The 20,803-nt window shown below is 48.9% G+C and overlaps 2 protein-coding genes across 2 annotated transcripts in view; both read left to right on the top strand.

The window, feature by feature from the left end:
• Positions 1 to 90: 90 nt before the first annotated feature.
• LOC306798740 (uncharacterized protein) lies at positions 91 to 20,178 on the top strand (the record flags this gene model as incomplete). Its single annotated transcript, XM_079298940.1, has 9 exons — positions 91 to 604; positions 1,681 to 1,892; positions 3,360 to 3,520; positions 9,843 to 9,889; positions 12,201 to 12,409; positions 13,942 to 14,102; positions 15,306 to 15,352; positions 17,741 to 17,899; positions 20,042 to 20,178. Exons 1-9 carry the CDS (start codon positions 565 to 567, stop codon positions 20,176 to 20,178), a joined length of 1,173 nt encoding a protein of 390 aa, XP_079155066.1. The 5' UTR covers positions 91 to 564.
• Positions 17,318 to 20,803, top strand: part of LOC306798739 (TOG array regulator of axonemal microtubules protein 2-like) — a 15,816-nt gene continuing 12,330 nt past the window's right edge. Inside the window, exons 1-2 of the mRNA XM_079298939.1 lie at positions 17,318 to 17,899; positions 20,042 to 20,174. The gene's annotated coding sequence lies outside the window, so the exon portion shown is untranslated. The remainder of the gene's footprint in view (positions 17,900 to 20,041; positions 20,175 to 20,803) is intronic.

Below are 20,803 nucleotides of genomic sequence, written 5' to 3'. Positions count from 1 at the left end.
CAGCTGACTTCAGGGGTCGTCTACTGGAGAGAGCAAAGCTTCTTTTACTACCAAGTAAAATGCCTGGTGCCATTGTTTGAGTCCCAGCACTTTATTTGTTGCAAAGAGAAATAAACAGAATCCCCAAACAACAAGCTTTAATCCAGAAGTGAGTGGGAATTCCAGAAATGAAGGCCTTGAAAAGTAGCCTTGGAAAGCATCAACTTCCTGGACAGTGTCAAACCCTCAGGCCTGGCTGGGCCGGGCCCAGGGCTGGCTGCCCTTGGGAAGGGAAGGGAAAGGGATGGAGTTGGGGTGGGGGTTCTGTGGCCATGGAAACGAGAGAACCAGGGGCGAGCGCGTCACAAAGGGGCAGCCCCGCGCTGGGGCTGGGAAGGTTGTGGGTGACACGGACACAGCGGCTGGAGACGCGGCTGGCTCTGCCTGTCTGTGCCCACTGCTGGCGACTGGAGTCACCCCACCTTGTTCTAGGGCTGGGGACCAGGCTCCTGTCGCTGCCTACTGCACGAGAGTTCCCAAATTCACCCCCAGATACTTCTGTGAGACAGAAGCACGGGGTCCAACATGGATTTCATTGGAAAAGGAAAGACCACTGAAGGAAAAGGTGAGGATAGAAAGGAGCTGAAAGGCCGGAGCCAAATGGAAAAAAGTGTCCCACAAGATTTCAGTGCCCTGGTCCATGGTGGTCACTGCTGTGCCTGTATCAGAGTGGGTCCCTGATAGTTACGGGTGATCCTGCAAGGGCACCCATGGCATCACAACATTCTGTCATTAGTTTACTCTGCCTCCTCCTTTTGGACAGTAGCCAAATCACTCATAGTGTCAACCAGGACAGGGACTGTGGCCACAGATGAGCACAAACTGGACATGGTCTTGAGATGTAGGTCTTGTTTCTTTGTTTGCCATCAATGTTTGGTCTCTGTACAGATAAATTTCCTGGTTTTCCTCTGCTTGGTGATTGGGTCCAATACTGAGGGTGCTACTACGGTGCTCTAAAAACACCAGCAAGGTCTGCCTGCTTGCTGAGAGCTCTCATTGGTTTGCAGAAATGCCAGTCACAGCTCTGTGTGTCTTTACTTGGTATTCACAAAAGGGCAACATCAAGAAGGAATCCTTGTTATCCTCTTATCGATATATCATTCAACATTTCACTTCACTCTTGTTAACTCAATAGTGACTAGAAAAATTAAGCACAGGCTAATTAAAGGAAAAACTAAAACCAAATTAATTTTCTGAAAAGATAAAAAATTCTCTGGTGGCTCACCCATTAGATGTGTTGATGGTGGGAAAAAGGTGGGAGTTCACCTGACTCACCTGTTCCCTTGTGAGCAGGGCTCAGCCTCACACACAGGTAAGGTGGGAGCTGGGCTGCTCTCTGGCAGGAGGAAGGGTCTTGTGCCAGCCTGGAGAGCCTGTGCACATGGCCAGGGAACAGTTCTGCCCTGCAGGTGGCCCCTGCCATCAGCTGTGCTGCTCCCAGTGCCCCGTGCAGCTGTAGGGCTGCTCAGCTGTGGGGCAGGGAGAGGAGCAGGAGGCTGCATGTGCAGCTGAGCCATTGCTGGAAGACACAGGGCTCTGGGATCCCTGCTGTGCCAGGGCATGTGTCTCATGGAATATGGAGCTTCACATGCTTTAGGTTTGCATTGCAGCCTCTGTTATTCTTGTTTTTCCATTTTGCAGACCTGACTGGCTACCCACTTGCCAAGAGGTTTTTCCTGGCAAATCCCTCTGTGCTCCTTCCCTCCAAGCCATTGCCTCCCATCAGGAAGAGCTCTCCTACTGCTGAACCAAGCAAGATCTGCAGAGGAGACAAGGACCATGGGAAAAATGGCACTGGCTGTGATAACATCACAAAACAACAGGAGCTGGATTCAGAGGGAAATGGATATAGGGTAAGGAACTCAAGATAAGTACTGGGAGGTAGATTTTCATATTATGTATTATAAGCAGAGCTCAAAGACCATTTTCCTGTTGGGGGAGCCCAGAGAAGCAGCTGAGGCAAGGATGAGCTCAGCTGCACACTATGCTTCAGGGTGTCTTTGCAATGGCTGTGTAGGACAAAGGACTTCATGTCCTTAGAAGGTGTCAATAGCAGGAAAAAAACACGAACAAAAAGTCAGAGGAGCTAAAGTTGTGGGCAAAAAATTCTTCAGCCTTCAGTAACCAATGGATATCTGTGAACCATGTCTATGTCTTGGTAGTGTTTTCTGTCAGCTGTGTTTTGTTTGGATGGAGGAAAAGGTGTTTGCTGGAACAGGCAGTCCTGCAATGTCAGTTCAAGGTTGTCTCAGCTTTTGACTTGTGCATCCATGGCCTTCTGCACAGCTGTCTCTGATGCTGTTTCTAGAGTTCATCAGCTTGTGGGCAGCTGTGTGCTCTGGCATGGCTTTGTCCAGAGGGGAGGGTTGAGAGGTGGGTAAGTTGAGAGCAGCCCAGAGCCCAGCAACACGATTGCCTTTGCAGCAGGACCAGCACCTGCAGTTGTTTTGGGTTTGCCTTGGGGTGCAGGAGGAGGCTGATGAACAACATCTTTGGTAGACAAAATGTCCAATGAAAGGCTTGTGTTCTTCATTTCAGCCTTGCTGATAAAGGGCCCAATGTATCTTTGACAGAAAGTGATCCATTCCCTAGAGTTCAGACAGGTCCTGATTTGGCTCTAGAGCTGTGCCAGAAATGATGGGACACTTAAGGAATGGTGTGCATCTGCCCCAGCTGCCTACACCCCCTTTGATGCCATGGCATGGGAACCCTGGAGAAACTTGGGCAGGCAGAGACCTTGCAGAGAGCAGCAGGGCAGGGAGCTCTGCTGAACTTCCTAAATGTCAGTGAGCCTGAGATGATGGATGTGTCTGTGCTGGAGAGCACCAAGCATCCCAAGAGCTCAGCAGTTCCTGGGCTCAAAGGCTGCTGGGGAACTGTAAGAGGAAAGGGCAGCAGCAGAAGAAATGAGGGGCTTGAGAAAAGCCGGTTTTGGCATCCTGCAGAATGGGTTTGTGGGGACTTGGCTGGAGATCAGCACTGGCTGTTGGGTACCTAAAGAGAGACTGCTGATCTAAACCCATTCCCATACCATCCCTAAGGCCAGTGGAGACACCTCAAAACATATTGATGCCCAATATGTGGGCTCCTGCTGGGAATGTAGCCACACTTGCAGAGAAGTGAGCACAAGGAGAGAGGTGGCAAATGTGTGACAGGATCTCTCCCTCACCAGTTCCCTTTCCTAGGCCACCTTTCTCCATCCTAGGCTAATCTGCTTCATCAGTTTGACTTCTCCTGTCAGGGCATATCTTAATGTCTTGACCCATGAATGGAGGCAAGGCTGGATGCTTGATCTGAGCACTGTGTTCCTCTCTTTCCAGGCTTCCTTGCTGTATGCCACGGAAGGGGATATGAAGAAGGGGTCAATGGGACTCCCTCTGATCCCCCCTATACGCAAGGCAGTCAGTCCTGTTGTTGGCAGTGCTGCAGGCTCTCTGCACAGCTCTCTGCAGCTGGATGTCCAAGAGTCCCAGGAGATGAGGTAAGCCAAGCTGTCTGCTGCTCCCTGTGCTGTTCTGCTCACTCTTCTCATCTCGTGAGGTTCTTTTGCACAGTCAGCTCTCCCATGCATTCAGGCAAAGCTCTGTGTATTCCTCATTTTTCCCATGTCTGATGATCCTGCTCCATGTCAAACCCCACACCATATGCCCCAAGAGCAGAGGTGGTGGTGGGGAAGAAGAGGCAGGGCTAAGAAGCACCTCAAGATGAGTCCTCTGATGGCCTTGGCTGTTGAGTGCCTCTGGAATATTTGTGGTGTCATTTGGGAACTGTATTGAATGGCTCTGCATCCTGCAGATCTTTGAATCCTGTCATCCTTGGCTGTCACCTCCAGCATCAAAAATAATATATTTGGGCAAACACTGCCTGCTGGAGATGTGTCTGCAAATTCCAATGCTGCGTCTGTAAACATCAGGAGTAACTTGTCTGTTTCCTGGCCTGCACTGTGAAATGAGATCCCAGATAAATTTTGGAGTACACATAAATACTCCCAAGTTTAATATTTAGATCTGGGATTAAAATCAAAGAGGGCAAGGTGCTAGAGGAGACTTGTACAACTGTATTTGATGGAAAGATATTGGCTTGGATATGTGTGAGAAAATTTAGCTGTCAAGATTATCTAAGTAATTACAATAAAGAAGGAATAGAGGAAGCATCATGATATTGAAATGTTTCTGAAAGGCTTTTAAAATGCAGTCTGAATGTTCTTGCCTAGCAGCTGAGTTGGAAAAAGCCTTTTTCTTCTGGAAAGAAAAAGGAGATGGAATATCCTTCTCAGGACACTGCACTGCTCTGAGCACATGTAGCACGAGACTGGCACCAGTGTAAGGCACGAGCAGGCAGAGTCAAGCTTTGGCAGCAGCACCAAAGCAGCTGCCCTCCACACAGACTCGTGTCTCAGCTTAGCAGCTCTTGCTGCTTCAGAGAGGTTGTAGGAGCCCCTTGGCTCCCAAAGGAGAGACAGCAGAGTTGGGCAGTTATGATGCAAGTTGAGGAATGACTGCTGTGTTTCAGATGGAGCTTGGCCAGCTCTGCCTGACTGCAGCAACTGAAAGCTTAAGGACAATTCATCAGCTTTGCATCTTCTTGGGTTTATGTGTTGCATTTTCTCCTCCATCAGAGTGACCATGCAATGAAGGATTGACTCCTTTTACATTACACCTCTTCCCTCCCTTGTCCTTCTGCCTCCTCATATGTTCTTTTGTCCTCCATTTACTCAAGGCCACGATCCAGCAGCAGAAGCCAAGAGAAGAGCCCTGAACATGCAGGTATGTACAGGGCATGTGTGTCCCAAAATGCTCCTTGGAATCTTGATGCAGAGATGGCATTTTGAAAGCTTGATTAAAAACCATTCTTTCAAAATCTCTTCTCATTTGTTTCAATTCCTTGATGAGCTCAAAGGACTCTCTCAGACTCACTTGGAGTGAGCTCTGTTGATGCTGTTAAAATTCCTCCAATGTGAAGTGTTAGGTGGCAGGAGCTGGAGTGGTACCTTGGGGCCCTGGAAATGCAGTGCATGGAAAAGGAAACATTCCATCCTGCACATGCCTTTTATCTCCCTGCTGCCTGTCTAGTATTACAATTGGGAGTGAAAAAGAAGGCATTTAGCATGAAATGAGAAATATTCCCAATCATCCCTCCTGCCCTTGAAGGAGAAAGCCTTTCCTTGGGGCCGTTTTTGAGATTAACCCATTGAGATCTGAAGGAGATTCATGTACATTGCCTGGGTTGGCACTGGGAGAAATAGGGAAACCTCCTCTGACACAAAGTCCATGTGAAATTTCCTGTTAAGGAGAGGGAGACTTCCAAATGGATGTAGCCTATGCAGGGTCTGAGTTTGTCATGCTCTGACAGCACAAGCCCAAAGCCACCTATGGCAGGTTCACAATGACAAATCTCTTGCCCGACTCTCTCTGCCTGTGTCAGTGTTGCAGGCTGAGGCTGGGGCAGGAGATGCTTTCTGCCTTGTCCCCTGTCCCTGCCCTGCCTGGTCCCTGACAAGTAGAATTGTGCCAGACAAAATGTGGTCTCTGGTGCATCTGTGTCAGCCAATGGCTTCCAGTTGAAAGCCTCAATCCAAGTCTGTTGCTCCTTTGCCATTTCTTGGCATGTCATGGTAGGAGAGATGAGACTTGAGAAAATAATTTTGCTGTTGCAGAAAAAGGGATCAGATCACCTGGTCCTTTTGTTTAGGGTTAGTTCTGTCAAATCCTGGGAACAGCCCCTTTGGAATGACTTCTTAATTGCTGATATACAGTTGGAATGCTTAATGCAGTTTAGGAGAAATATTGGTCAATAATTAAGATGACATTTTTGTTGGATCAATTCTGTATAGAAATGAGCTAAATCATTAAACCTTTACCATTTGCGCTTTTATAAAAGACCTGCTCCTTCCACAAGGATAAAGAAATACAGATTTACAAAAGGTCTTCTTATGATCTGCCCAGATGCCCTTTCCACCAAGAAAATTTTGAATTGCTTTTAAACTTCAGTGATCAGAAACATTTGGATGCTGGTCATGTTTATGTTGGGTTTGGGAGTCCCTGTAGTAAAGAAAGCAGGGAACACGTTCAAAAGCCGATTCGTCCCCTATTGATTTGGAGTCCCTGAATAGTGGGGACATGTAATGGGGAGTGCAAAGCTCCTTTTCCTCTAATGTGGGGTGCCATCGTTCATGGGCCTGCACTTCCTTTGCTGTAAAGGGAAATCACAGCAACCAACAAAGTGAAACCCAGAACTGAGTGAGAGTTACAGAAACAAGTACCATGAAATCTAGATTTGGAAAGCAATTATTTCCCAGGTGTAATTGTCAAATTTTGGAGACCACTGTGGGTTGCCATCTGTTTGGAAGGAAAGGGATCCCAGAGTAGTGGGGGGGAAGTGGAGGGGGTGGGGAGAATGAGGAAAACATAAGCCAGGCAGTAGAAGCTCTCTCCTGGCTTTCCACTTGGAATCAGTCCACAGTAATTATAGAAATGGTAATTTCCTGAGAAAAGCCAAAAAAGTGAACTTGTGAATAATTAAAAAAAAAAAAAAACCCTTGGATGCCTCTTTCATTAGATGGATTAATTGTAAAGGTGGGAGTTCACCTGACTCACCTGTTCCCTTGTGAGCAGGGCTCAGCCTCACACACAGGTAAGGTGGGAGCTGGGCTGCTCTCTGGCAGGAGGAAGGGTCTTGTGCCAGCCTGGAGAGCCTGTGCACATGGCCAGGGAACAGTTCTGCCCTGCAGGTGGCCCCTGCCATCAGCTGTGCTGCTCCCAGTGCCCCGTGCAGCTCTAGGGCTGCTCAGCTGTGGGGCAGGGAGAGGAGCAGGAGGCTGCATGTGCAGCTGAGCCATTGCTGGAAGGCACAGGGCTCTGGGATCCCTGCTGTGCCAGGGCAGCCCAGAGGCCAGGCTGTTCCCCTGGGAGCTCTGTGCCAGTGGCTCAGGGTGTGCCCCTGGCCTGCCTCAAGGGGCTGCTGGCAGGAGCATGTTTCCCTGTGCAGGCATTTAGAAATTTCCAGGAAATGTGTCCCATGGAATATGGAGCTTCAGTTCCCTTATGTTTTCAATGCAGCCTCTGTTGCTCTTCTGTTTCCATTTTGCAGACCTGACTGGCTACCCACTTGCCAAGAGGTTTTTCCTGGCAAATCCCTCTGTGCTCCTTCCCTCCAAGCCATTGCCTCCCATCAGGAAGAGCTCTCCTACTGCTGAACCAAGCAAGATCTGCAGAGGAGACAAGGACCATGGGAAAAATGGCACTGGCTGTGATAACATCACAAAACAACAGGAGCTGGATTCAGAGGGAAAAACACACAAGGTAAGGAACACAAGATAAGTCCTGCATGGTAGATTTTCATATTATGTGTAGTAGGCGGAGCTCAGAGATGATTTTCCTGTGCTGTGAGTCCAGAGAAGCACCTGAGCCAATGATGAGCTCAGCTGGACACTGTGCTTCAGGCTGTCTTTCCAATGGCTGTGTAGGGCAAACTTCATGTCCTCAGCATGTGTCTATAGCAGGACAGATCTTTGAATCATTTCTGGGCTCTGTTCTGCTTCCTCCTCTGTCTTGGAGCTGAGAAAACACCAACAAGAAGTCAGAGCAGCTAAAATTCTTGGCAAGCAATCATTGTACCTTCAGTAACCTATGGCTATCTGTGAACCATGTCTATGTCTTGGTGGTGTTTTCTGTCAGCTGTGTCTTGTTTGGATGGAGGAAAAGGTGTTTGCTGGAACAGGCAGTCCTGCAATGTCAGTTCCAGGTTGTCTCAGCTTTTGACTTGTGCATCCATGGCCTTCTGCACAGCTGTCTCTGATGCTGTTTCTAGAGTTCATCAGCTTGTGGGCAGCTGTGTGCTCTGGCATGGCTTTGTCCAGAGGGGAGGGTTGAGAGGTGGGTGTGTTGAGAGCAGCCCAGAGCCCAGCAACACGATTGCCTTTGCAGCAGGACCAGCACCTGCAGTTGTTTTGAATTTGCCTTGGGGTGCAGGAGGAGGCAATGAACAACATCTTTGGTAGACAAAATGTCCAATGAAAGGCTTGTGTTCTTCATTTCAGCCTTGCTGACAAAGGGCCCAATGTATGCTTGACAGAGACTGATCCGTTCCCTAGAGTTCAGACAGGTCCTGATTTGGCTCTAGAGCTGTGCCAGAAATGATTGGACACTTAAGGAATGGTGTGCATCTGCCCCAGCTGCCTACACCCCCTTTGTTGCCATCGCATGGGAGCCCTGGAGAAACTTGGGCAGGCAGAGACCTTGCAGAGAGCAGCAGGGCAGGGAGCTCTGCTGAACTTCCTAAATGCCAGTGAGCCTGAGATGATGGATGTGTCTGTGCTGGAGAGCACCAAGCATCCCAAGAGTTCAGCAGCTTCTGGGCTGAAGGCTGGATGCTTGATCTGAGCACTGTATTCCTCTCTTTCCAGGCTTCCTTGCTGTATGCCATGGAAGGGGATATGAAGAAGAGGTCATTGGGACTCCCTCTGATCCCCCCTATACACAAGGCAGTCAGTCCTGTGGTTGGCAGTGCTGCAGGCTCTCTGCACAGCTCTCTGAAGCTGGATGTCCAAGAGTCCCAGGAGATGAGGTAAGCCAAGCTGTCTGCTGCTCCTTGTACTGTTCTGCTCGCTCTTCTCATCTCGTGAGGTTCTTTTGCACAGTCAGCTCTCCCATGCATTCAGGCAAAGCTCTGAGTATTCCTCATTTTGCCCATCTCTAATGATCCTGCTCCATGTCAAACCCCACACCATATGCCCCAAGAGCAGAGGTGGTGGTGGGGAAGATGATGCAGGGCTAAGAAGCACCTCAAGATGAGTCCTCTGATGGGCTTGGCTGTTGAGTCCCTCTGGAATGTTTGTGGTGTCATTTGGGAACTGTATTGCATGGCTCTGCATCCTGCAGATCTTTGAATCCTGTCATCCTTGACTGTCACCTTCAGCATCCAAACTAATATGTTTGGGCAAATACTGGCTGCTGGAGAGGTGCCTGCAAATTCCAGTGGAGCATCTCAAGACATCAGGAGTATCTTGTCTGTTTCTTGGCCTGCACTGTGAAATGAGGCCCAGATAAAATTTTGGGGCATAGAAGTATACTCCCATATTTAATATTTAGGTCTGAGCTTCACATCGAAGAGGGCAAGGTGCGAGAGAATATTTATTTGACTGTACTTGATGGAAAGATATTGGCTTGGATATGTGTGAGAAAATGTAGCTGTCAAGCTTATCTGAGTCATTACAATAAAGAAGGACTGACAGAAGCATCACTGCAATTGAAATCCTTCTGAAAGGCTTTTAAATGCAGTCTGAAGGTCCTTGCCCAGCAGCTAAGCTGTAAAAAGCCTTTTTCTTCTGGAAAGAGCAAGGAGATGGAATATCCTTCTCAGGACACTGCACTGCTCTGGGCACATGTAGCACGAGACTGGCACCAGTGTAAGGCACGAGCAGGCAGAGTCAAGCTTTGGCAGCAGCACCAAAGCAGCTGCCCTCCACACAGACTCGTGTCTCAGCTTAGCAGCTCTTGCTGCTTCAGAGAGGCTGTAGGAGCCCCTTGGCTCCCAAAGGAGAGACAGCAGAGTTGGGCAGTTATGATGCAAGTTGAGGAATGACTGCTGTGTTTCAGATGGAGCTTGGCCAGCTCTGCCTGACTGCAGCAACTGAAAGCTTAGGGACAATTCATCAGCTTTGCATCTTCTTGGGTTTATGTGTTGCATTTTCTTCTCCATCAGAGTGACCATGCAATGAAGGATTGACTCCTTTTACATTACACCTCTTCCCTCCCTTGTCCTTCTGCCTCCTCATATGTTCTTTTGTTCTCCATTTTCTCAAGGCCAAGATCCAGCAGCAGAAGCCAAGAGAAGAGCCCTGAACATGCAGGTATGTACAGGGCATGTGTGTCCCAAAATGCTCATTGGAATCTTGATGCAGAGATAGCATTTTGAAAGCTTGGTTAAGAGCCATTCTTTTCAAAATTTCTTCTCATTTGTTTCAATTCCCTGACGGGCTCAATGGACTGTCCCAGAGTCACTTGGAGTGAGCTCTGTTGATGCTGTGAAAATTCCTCCAATGTGAAGTGTTAGGTGGCAGGAGCTGGAGTGGTACCTTGGGGCCCTGGAAATGCAGTGCAGGAAAAGGAAACATTCCTCTCCATCCAGCACATTCCTTTTATCTCCCTGCTGCCTTTCTAGTGTTACAATTAGCAGTGAAAAGTAAGGCATTTAGCATGAAATGAGAAATACTACCACTCTTCCCTCCTGCACTTGAAGGAGAAATCCTTTCTTTGGGGCAGTTTCTGAAATGAACCCTTTGATATTTGAAGGACATTTCCTCATTTTGAACTGGGAGAAATAGGCAATCCTCCTCTGACATAAAGTCCATGTGAATTTTCCTGTTAAGGAGAGGGAGACTTCCAAATGGATGCAGCCTATGCAGGGTCTGAGTTTGTCATGCTCTGACAGCACAAGCCCAAAGCCACCTATGGCAGGTTCACAATGACAAATCTCTTGCCCGACTCTCTCTGCCTGTGTCAGTGTTGCAGGCTGAGGCTGGGGCAGGAGATGCTTTCTGCCTTGTCCCCTGTCCCTGCCCTGCCTGATCCCTGACAAGTAGAATTGTGCCAGACAAAATGTGGTCTCTGGTGCATCTGTGTCAGCCAATGGCTTCCAGTTGAAAGCCTCAATCCAAGTCTGTTGCTCCTTTGCCATTTCTGGGCATGTCATGATAGGAGTGGTGAGACTTGAAAAAATAATTTTGCTGTTGCAGCAAAAGGGATCAGATCCTCTGGTTCCTTTGTTTAGGGTTAGTTCTGTCAAATCCTGGGTAGAGCCCCGTTGGAATGACTCCTTAATTGCTGTAATGCAGTTGGAATAGTTAATGCAATTAATGAGAAGCATTGTTCGCTAATTAAGTTGACATTTTTGTTGGATCAATTCTGTATAGAAATGAGCTAAATCATTAAACCTTTACCATTTGCGCTTTTATAAAAGACCTGCTCCTTCCACAGGGATAAAGAAATACAGATTTACAAAAGGTCTTCTTTTTATTATCTGCCCAGATGCCCTTTCCACCAAGAAATTTTTGAATTACTTTTAAACTTCAGTGATCAGAAACATTTGGATGCTGGTCATGTTTATGTTGGGTTTGGGTGTCCCTGTAGTAAAGAAAGCAGGGAACACGTTCAAAAGCCGATTCTTCCCCTATAGATATGGGGTTCCTGAATAGTGGGGACATGTAATGGGGAGTGCAAAGCTCCTTTTCCTCTAATGTGGGGTGCCATCGTTCATGGGCCTGCACTTCCTTTGCTGTAAAGGGAAATCAAAGCAACCAGCTAAAGGAAACCAAGAACTGATTGAGAGTTACAGAAACAAGTGCCATGAAATCTAGATTTGGAAAGCAATTATTTCCCAGGTGTAATTGTCAAATTTTGGAGACCACTGTGGGTTGCCATCTGTTTGGAAGGAAAGGGATCCCAGAGTAGTGGGGGGGAAGTGGAGGGGGTGGGGAGAATGAGGAAAACATAAGCCAGGCAGTAGAAGCTCTCTCCTGGCTTTCCTCTTGGAATCAGTCCACAGTAGTTATAATGATGGTAACTTCCAAAAACAATAACAAAGCAATCTTCTGATTAATTTAAAAAACCCCTTTGATGCCTCATCCATTAGATATAGATTGTAAAGGTGGGAGTTCACCTAACTCACCTGTTCCCTTGTGGGCAGGGCTCAGCCTCACACACAGGTAAGGTGGGAGCTGGGCTGCTCTCTGGCAGGAGGAAGGGTCTTGTGCCAGCCTGGAGAGCCTGTGCACATGGCCAGGGAACAGTTCTGCCCTGCAGGTGGCTCCTGCCATCAGCTGTGCTGCTCCCAGTGCCCCGTGCAGCTCTAGGGCTGCTCAGCTGTGGGGCAGGGAGAGGAGCAGGAGGCTGCATGTGCAGCTGAGCCATTGCTGGAAGGCACAGGGCTTTGGGCTCCCTGCTGTCCCAGGGCAGCCCAGAGGCCAGGCTGTTCCCCTGGGAGCTCTGTGCCAGTGGCTCAGAGTGTGCCTCTGGCCTGCCTCAAGGGGCTGCTGGCAGGGGCATGTTTCCCTGTGCAGCCATTTAGAAATTTCCAGCAAGTCTGTACAATGAAATATAGTGCTCCAGATGCTTTAGGTTTGCATTGCAGATTCTGTTCTATTTTTTGTCTCCACATTGCAGGCCTGACTAGGTTCATATTTTCCAAGTCAGTGCAGCCATCTCCCTGCATGCTTCTTCCATCTAAACCACTGCCTCCCATCCAGAAGACCTCTCTTGCTTCTGACACAATTAAAACCTCCAGTGTGGAGCAAGAGAATGGGAAAAATTACACCAGTGTGGATGGTAGTAGAGACAAGCAGGAGCTGTGTTTGGAGAGACAAATGTGTAAGGTAAGGAGACCAAGCTAAGCCCACTCTGACAAATTTTCATATTATGTGTTGTAGGCAGAGCTCTGAGACCATTTCCCTGTGGTGTAGAGCAAAGGAAGCAGCTGAGCACAGGATGAGCTCAGCTGGACACTGTGCTTCAGGCTCTCTTTGCAATGGCTGTGTAGCGCAGACTTCATGTCCTCAGCGTGTGTCAATAACAGGAGAGATCTTTGAATCATTTCTGGGCTCTGTTGTGCTTCCTCCTCTGTCTTGGAGCTGAGAAAAACCCAACAAGAAGTCAGAGCATCTAAAGATGTAAACTCGAGCTAAGCAATCCTTGTACCTTCAGTAACCTATGGATATCTGTGAACCATGTCTATGTCTTGGTGGTGTTTTCTGTCAGCTGTGTCTTGTTTGGATGGAGGAAAAGGTGTTTGCTGGAACAGGCAGTCCTGCAATGTCAGTTCCAGGTTGTCTCAGCTTTTGACTTGTGCAGCCATGGCTTTCTGCACAGCTGTCTCTGATGCTGTTTCTAGAGTTCATCAGCTTGTGGGCAGCTGTGTGCTCTGGCATGGCTTTGTCCAGAGGGGAGGGTTGAGAGGTGGGTAAGTTGAGAGCAGCCCAGAGCCCAGCCACACGATTGCCTTTGCAGCAGGACCAGCACCTGCAGTTGTTTTGGGTTTGCCTTGGGGTGCAGGAGGCACAGGTGAACAACATCTTTGGTAGACAAAATGTCCAATGAAAGGCTTGTGTTCTTCATTTCAGCCTTGCTGATAAAGGGCCCAATGTATCCTTGACAGAGGCTGATCCGTTCCCTAGAGTTCAGACAGGTCTTGATTTGGCTCTAGAGCTGTGCCAGAAATGATGGGACACTTAAGGAATGGTGTGCATCTGCCCCAGCTGCCTACACCCCCTTTGATGCCATGGTATGGGAACCCTGGAGAAACTTGGGCAGGCAGAGACCTTGCAGAGAGCAGCAGGGCAGGGAGCTCTGCTGAACTTCCTAAATGCCAGTGAGCCTGAGATGATGGATGTGTCTGTGCTGGAGAGCACCAAGCATCCCAAGAGCTCAGCAGTTCCTGGGCTCAAAGGCTGCTGGGGAACTGTAAGAGGAAAGGGCAGCAGCAGAAGAAATGAGGGGCTTGAGAAAAGCCGGTTTTGGCATCCTGCAGAGTGGGTTTGTGGGGACTTGGCTGGAGATCAGCACTGGCTGTTGGGTACCTAAAGAGAGACTGCTGATCTAAACCCATTCCCATACCATCCCTAAGGCCAGTGGAGGCAGTAGCACCCCACAACATGTTGGTGCCAAAGATGTAAGTTCCAGCTGGGAATGTAGCCACACTTGCAGAGAAGTGAGCACAAGGAGAGAGGTGGCAAATGTGTGACAGGATCTCTCCCTCACCAGTTCCCTTTCCTAGGCCACCTTTCTCCATCGTTGGCCAATCTGCTTCATCAGTTTGACTTTTCCTGTCAGGGCATATCTTAATGTCTTGACCCATGAATGGGGGCAAGGCTGGATGCTTGATCTGAGCACTGTGTTCCTCTCTTTCCAGGCTTCCTTGCTGTATGCCACGGAAGGGGATATGAAGAAGGGGTCAATGGGACTCCCTCTGATCCCCCCTATACGCAAGGCAGTCAGTCCTGTTGTTGGCAGTGCTGCAGGCTCTCTGCACAGCTCTCTGAAGCTGGATGTCCAAGAGTCCCAGGAGATGAGGTAAGCCAAGCTGTCTGCTGCTCCCTGTGCTGTTCTGCTCGCTCTTTTCATCTCGTGAGGTTCTTTTGCACAGTCAGCTCTCCCATGCATTCAGGCAAAGCTCTGAGTATTCCTCATTTTGCCCATCTCTAATGATCCTGCTCCATGTCAAACCCCACACCATATGCCCCAAGAGCAGAGGTGGTGGTGGGGAAGAAGAGGCAGGGCTTAGAAGCACCTCAAGACGAGTCCTCTGATGGGCTTGGCTGTTGATTCCCTCTGGAATGTTTGTGAGAACTGTATTGCATGGCTCTGCAACCTGTGGATCTTTGAATTCTGTCATCCTTGTCACGTTCAGCATCCAAAATAATATGGAGAGGTGCCTGCAAATTCCAATGCTGCGTCTGTAAACATCAGGAGTAACTTTTCTGTTTCTTGGCCTCCACTGTGAAATGAGATCCCAGATAAATTTTGGGGTATAGATGTATACTCCCATTTTTATTATTTAGGTCTGGGCTTAAAATGAAAGAGGGCAATGTGCTGGAGATAACTTCTATGACTATCCCAGATGGATACATATAGGCTTGGATAAGTGTGAGAAAATGTAGCTGTCAAGCTTATCTGAGTAATTCCAATAAAGAAGGACTAAGAGAAGCATCACGGCAATTGAAATGTTTCTGAAAGGCTTTTAAAGTGCATTCTGAATATCCTTCCCTAGCAGCTTAGTTGGAAAAAGCCTTTTTCTTCTGGAAAGAAGAAGGTGATGGAATATCCTTCTCAGGACACTGCACTGCTCTGGGCACATGTAGCACGAGACTGGCACCAGCGTAAGGCACGAGCAGGCAGAGTCAAGCTTTGGCAGCAGCACCAAAGCAGCTGCCCTCCACACAGACTCGTGTCTCAGCTTAGCAGCTCTTGCTGCTTCAGAGAGGTTGTAGGAGCCCCTTGGCTCCCAAAGGAGAGACAGCAGAGTTGGGCAGTTATGATGCAAGTTGAGGAATGACTGCTGTGTTTCAGATGGAGCTTGGCCAGCTCTGCCTGACTGCAGCAACTGAAAGCTTAGGGACAATTCATCAGCTTTGCATCTTCTTGGGTTTATGTGTTGCATTTTCTCCTCCATCAGAGTGACCATGCAATGAAGGATTGACTCCTTTTACATTACACCTCTTCCCTCCCTTGTCCTTCTGCCTCCTCATATGTTCTTTTGTTCTCCATTTTCTCAAGGCCACGATCCAGCAGCAGAAGCCAAGGGAAGAGCCCTGAACATGCAGGTATGTACAGGGCATGTGTGTCCCAAAATGCTCCTTGGAATCTTGATGCAGAGATGGCATTTTGAAAGCTTGGTTAAGAGCCATTCTTTTCAAAATTTCTTCTCAATTGTTTCAATTCCCTGATGGGCTCAATGGACTGTCCCAGAGTCACTTGGAGTGAGCTCTGTTGATGCTGTGAAAATTCCTCCAATGTGAAGTGTTAGGTGGCAGGAGCTGGAGTGGTACCTTGGGGCCCTGGAAATGCAGTGCAGGAAAAGGAAACATTCCTCTCCATCCTGCACATGCCTTTTATCTCCCTGCTCAGTTTGTAGTGTTAAAATTAGGAGTGAAAAAGAAGGCATTTTGCATGAAATGAGAAATATTCGCACTCCTCCCTCCTGCACTTGAAGGAGAAATCCTTTCTTTGGGGCAGTTTCTGAAATGAACCCTTTAAGATCTGAAGGAGATTCATGGACATTTCCTCGTTTTGAACTGGGAGAAATTGGCAATCCTCCTCTGACATAAAGTCCATGTGAATTTTCCTGTTAAGGAGAGGGAGACTTCCAAATGGATGTAGCCTATGCAGGGTCTGAGTTTGTCATGCTCTGACAGCACAAGCCCAAAGCCACCTATGGCAGGTTCACAATGACAAATCTCTTGCCCAAATCTCTCTGCCTGTGTCAGTGTTGCAGGCTGAGGCTGGGGCAGGAGATGCTTTCTGCCTTGTCCCCTGTCCCTGCCCTGCCTGATCCCTGAAAAGAAGAATTGTTCCAGACAAAATGTGGTCTCTGGTGCATCTGTGTCAGCCAATGGCTTCCAGTTGAAAGCCTCAATCCAAGTCTGTTGCTCCTTTGCCATTTCTGGGCATGTCATGATAGGAGTGGTGAGACTTGAAAAAATAATTTTGCTGTTGCAGCAAAAGGGATCAGATCCTCTGGTTCCTTTGTTTAGGGTTAGTTCTGTCAAATCCTGGGTAGAGCCCCTTTGGAATGACTCCTTAATTGCTGATATACAGTTGGAATACTTAATACATTTAGGGAGAAATATAGCTCACAAAGTAAGGTGACATTTTTGCTGGACTAATTTTGTACTAGAAATTAGCTAAATCGTTAATCCTTTCCTGATGTGTTTTTGTCCTGACCATTCTACAGGGGAAATATAGTCCTTCTTTGAGAAAGTTCTTCCACTCCTATTCCTTGGCTGCCAAATGATTTTATCCTCTGTGAAGCCATGTACTAGTTCTCTTAGTTCTCACAGCTCTAATGGAAGGTATTTCAGAATGACCTGCACTCTGCTGTATCCATTAAGAAAATTTTCAATTGTCAGTACTACCCATGATCAGAAATATTTTCAGACAGATCATGTTTTTGTTGGGCATGGGTGTCTGTGCAGGAAAGAAGGCAGGGAATAAACCCATCAAAATGTGAAGCAGAGCAAAAAGTGGAATTTGTGGATGACCACTTCATTCCCTACAAGTACAGGCTTGCAGAATAATGGGGATATCTAATAGGGAGAGCAAAGTTTGTTTTGATCATAGCACGTGGTGCCATTTTTTGTGGGGCTTCAGACTCCCTCCTGGAGAGCAGCTTCCAGGCAAGGTGAGTCCAAAATAATACTTTTCAACCAATGTGCAACATGGAAGAAAGTAAATTCAGCTCCTCCTGATGGCAACAGCAGGGATCCTTCTCCCCCCCCCCCCCGCTCCCTGCCGAGGAGCTGGCGCTGCAGAGCTGTGCTGGAGCCCCGAGGCAGTGCTGCTGCTGTAGCCAGGAGCCAGCAGCGTTCCCGAGGGAATCCCGGCTGGGGGCTCTGGCTGCAGTGCTGGGTGCGCTGCCCGAGGGGGCAGCAGGGACCTGGGGGACAGCACTCAGCCCCAGGGCATCACGCAGGGGTAGCTGCACTTTCCTTTGGGAACTTCCCCAGCCAGCCTCTGAAACAGGCAAACAAAAGCAAAGCAACTCTGGGTTTTCCTTGTTTCTTAGGGGAAGCATCACTGCAATTCGGTTTTAAGCTTGAAGAGGGTAGATTTAGATTAGATATTAGGGAGAATTTTTGTGTAGTGAAGGTGATGAAATGCTGGAAGGGTATGCCCAGAGAAGCTGTTGTTGCTCCATCCTTGAAGATGTTCAAGGCCAGTTTACATGGGGCTCTGAGCAACCTAATCCTGATATAAATGTTCCTGCTCCCATGGATTGGACTGGATTGTGGTTCAAGGGGCTTTCCAAACCAAACTCTTCTAGGATTCTGTGATTCTGTGATCCTTGTCCCATGTTAGTGTGCCAGTGTTCTACTTGGAAGTTCTTTGGCACATCAAAGAGATTTTACCCAGCTCCAGCAGGTTTTCTGGCTCTTTCCATCGTTACCCTGTCCAGCACTCTCCACTTACAAGATCCTCTTTGGTCCCTGCAGGCTTTTGCCTCCCACCTATCAATGGCACAGCTTCCAGCACACAGACCAAACAGCCTGGTAGTGCCTTGAAGAAGGTCTTGAGGAAGCAGGACAAGCTGCCCTTACTGCCCAGTGTGCCCATCACCCATGAGGAAGGCAGTGTCCCATGCAACTCCTCAGGTAAGCCTGCTCCGTGGCAGCTTTTTCCCACACGGGTTTTCCCTTGCACAAGGAGCACAAACTGCCTCCTGCCTCAGCCAGCACAGCTGGGATCTTTAGTCCATAGCCTGTCCTGAGCATGAACAGCAAATCTACTTTGCAGTTCCTCCAGCTTGGTAGCACTGCAGCAGCTGGTTCTTTGATATTCATTGGAAAGTTGAGCTGAATAAAGCAGAGGAAAAAGCCTATGCTCTGGCTTTCACCCATCCTGATAGTCCAAAGTCCAGTGCTGGTGCCAGGAGGCAGCTGTAACTGCAGGGAGGAGCTGTGGGGCAGTGTGCCAGGCTGTGCTCACTGGGCACCTACCAGTACCACCACAATCAGTTGCCCCTCACCATCTGGGCCCTCTGCCTGTGCTGCTGCCCAGCTCTGCAGCCAGCTTTTCTGCTACCCCAGCAAGGGCTGTCTCTGCATGCCAGTCAGTGCCTTGGTGCCATCGTGCTGCTGCTCCCAGAAGTGCCCAATGGCTCCTGGCTGCTGCCATGCCAGGGCCTGCAGTGCCAAGAGGGAACAAGCAGTGCCTCCTGTGTCACTGCACCCAAATACAGCAGCTGTGTGGAGCAGGTGACAGCCTGGAGGGGCTTCCTGGTGCTCCCAGGCTGTTTGCTGCCTGCAGGAAATGCACAGCAGACAGTCCCTAGTGGCTCTTGTCTCTCCTTTGTGGGTAGCCTGCCTGTGCTGTGATCCCAAGTAGGGTGAGATAAGGAAAAGGGAGCTAGGAATGCTACTTGGAATGCTCTTTTCTAGTAATGCTCTTTCCATGTTGAGAATTGACCAGAACTAGCCTGACATGACTCTACATTCCTATTGAATCCAGATGTGTATGTCTACACACTTCTGCAGGGACATCACTGATGTCAGTCACTGGGGTACATCAGTGACATCCAGATTAGCGCCCGTCTGAATATTTTTGATGTTATGTTTCCTGCATACCATCATTGTTGTTGGGAACATGCAAGGTACCACAAAATCCCTACAGAGTCTAGAATACTTCATCTAGATTCTATGCAACATTTATGCTTCATCAATTTAGATGGCTCAGATGTTTACATCTATACATTAGAAAATGTGCTTTTAAGTGCATGACATGAAATTTTTCATTGACAGTGCATTTGATGACAAATGGTTTTCATAAGAAATGCATTTTCATCTGATTTTTCTCATAGCTTGTACATTTTTTACCTTAACAAACTTTTCAATTATGATAAACCCAGGACAACTAATTATCAAGAGAGTGCGTCTGACAACAATTTGCATCTGTATTTGAATATTTTTATCCTCAATTTGAATTTGGATTTTTTTTTATCAACTCTGTGACTGGAAATTGCATTTTTCCACCAGAGAATGCTTAGGCATTGCAGTGTGTGAAAACACATCCATTTGACAGTCAATAAATTTCACCTCAGCATCTTTTGAAATTCAACCAGTGTGTACCTCAGAAGCAGTGAAGATTGGAAATGCTTTGAAGGATCAGAATCCATAAACTACTTCTTTCCCAAGAGCAGGGTAAAATGTGTGTGCACTCAGCTGCCTGCTGTCCAGAATATTTGAAGCCCGTGGGAGCAGAGGCGCTGTCAGGGGTGAAGGGTCAGCTCAGGCTGTTCCCTGGGAGTTGCTCCATGGGGATTCAGCCGGGCCCAGCAGGGCTGGGCTGTTCAGGCTTGGCTTGGTGCTGTCACGAGGCAGCTGCAGGTCTTTGCTCAGGGATTGCAGAGTGCCTCAGTCCTCAGGGCTGGGGGAAATCAGGGTGCAGGGACAAGAGAGGCCCCTGGGGTTCCCTGCTGGGGTGGCCATTGCCGCTGCTCGGCCCTGTCCGGCAGCAGCGGGAGCTCTGCGGCCTCAGGAACCTGCCGCTGGCTGTGCTGCCTGTGGCACTGGGGAGCTGGCAATGGCTGCGTGGGCAATTGGCAGCTTCAGCCCGGAGCTGCGCCCGGCTGGGGGGCTGGGAGAAAGCAAGGAGCCCCAGGAGCCCGAGAGCAGGGAGCTGTGTGAGCCAGAGCCATTTGCAGCCCCCGGAGCCCTGGCTGGAGCTGGGGCTGCAGCCGCTCCATGGCGGGGCCTTGCCCGGGGCTGCAGCGCTCAGGGCTGACCCTCTCCTCACAGTGACCTCGCAGACGGGCCCTGGTGCCCAGCGCCGAGAGGAGCTGCTCCGTGGGCACGGGCACAAGGACACAGCCTCTCCTGAGCCACAGCAGTCCTTGCTGCAGGCGCTCGCCTTGCTGGGCAGCCGTGACTGGTAAGAAAGGCCCCGCTCACTCTGTCTCCCCCTCAGCGTTAAGGGAGCTCAGAAGGGAATCTTGCTGTTGCCTCTGAGCCCCGACAGCCCAGAGGGCCACAGGGCACTGGGGAAACCACTCCAGAGCAGTGAGAGCACCAAGATTTGAGAGCAGCCGTTCCTTGGCCTTGCTCTGCAGCTGAGCTCAACACATCTGTGCCGTTTCCTTGCTTTGCCTGCTGCTCCATGCAGCTGCAAAGGGAATCTTGAGGGAAGAGAGGGAGCTGTGGGACGAGATGATTTGCTGGCTGAAGGCAGAAGCAGGATGGCAGCAGATCTGAGTGTAGAGGTTTGGGTGCCTTGGGGCACTGGCCCAGTGAGATTGAGTAAGATTTCTCTCTGGTCCCACTGCTGACAGCAATGGTAGGTGACAGGGTCTCCCTGTGACCTCCTGCATGTGAGTCCCAGAAGCAGCTCCAGCTCAGAGTCCATTCCTCTTTCTGAGAAGTGGACTGAGTTGTGCTTTCAAGTCCCTCAGCCTGTCATTACTCCTGAAGGGCTCATGGCAGAAGAGAAGGAAAAGAAATTAAATCCTCTAGGAATCTTGCACTTTTAGAATGCAACTTCTTCCTTCTAACTGCTTCCTATGG

The sequence above is a fragment of the Erithacus rubecula genome (assembly GCF_903797595.1).
Source record: "Erithacus rubecula genome assembly, chromosome: 2".
Classification (NCBI taxonomy): domain Eukaryota; kingdom Metazoa; phylum Chordata; class Aves; order Passeriformes; family Muscicapidae; genus Erithacus; species Erithacus rubecula.
The sequence above is the reverse complement of the archived record's forward strand: the minus strand, read 5'-3'. Positions and strand labels throughout refer to the sequence as shown.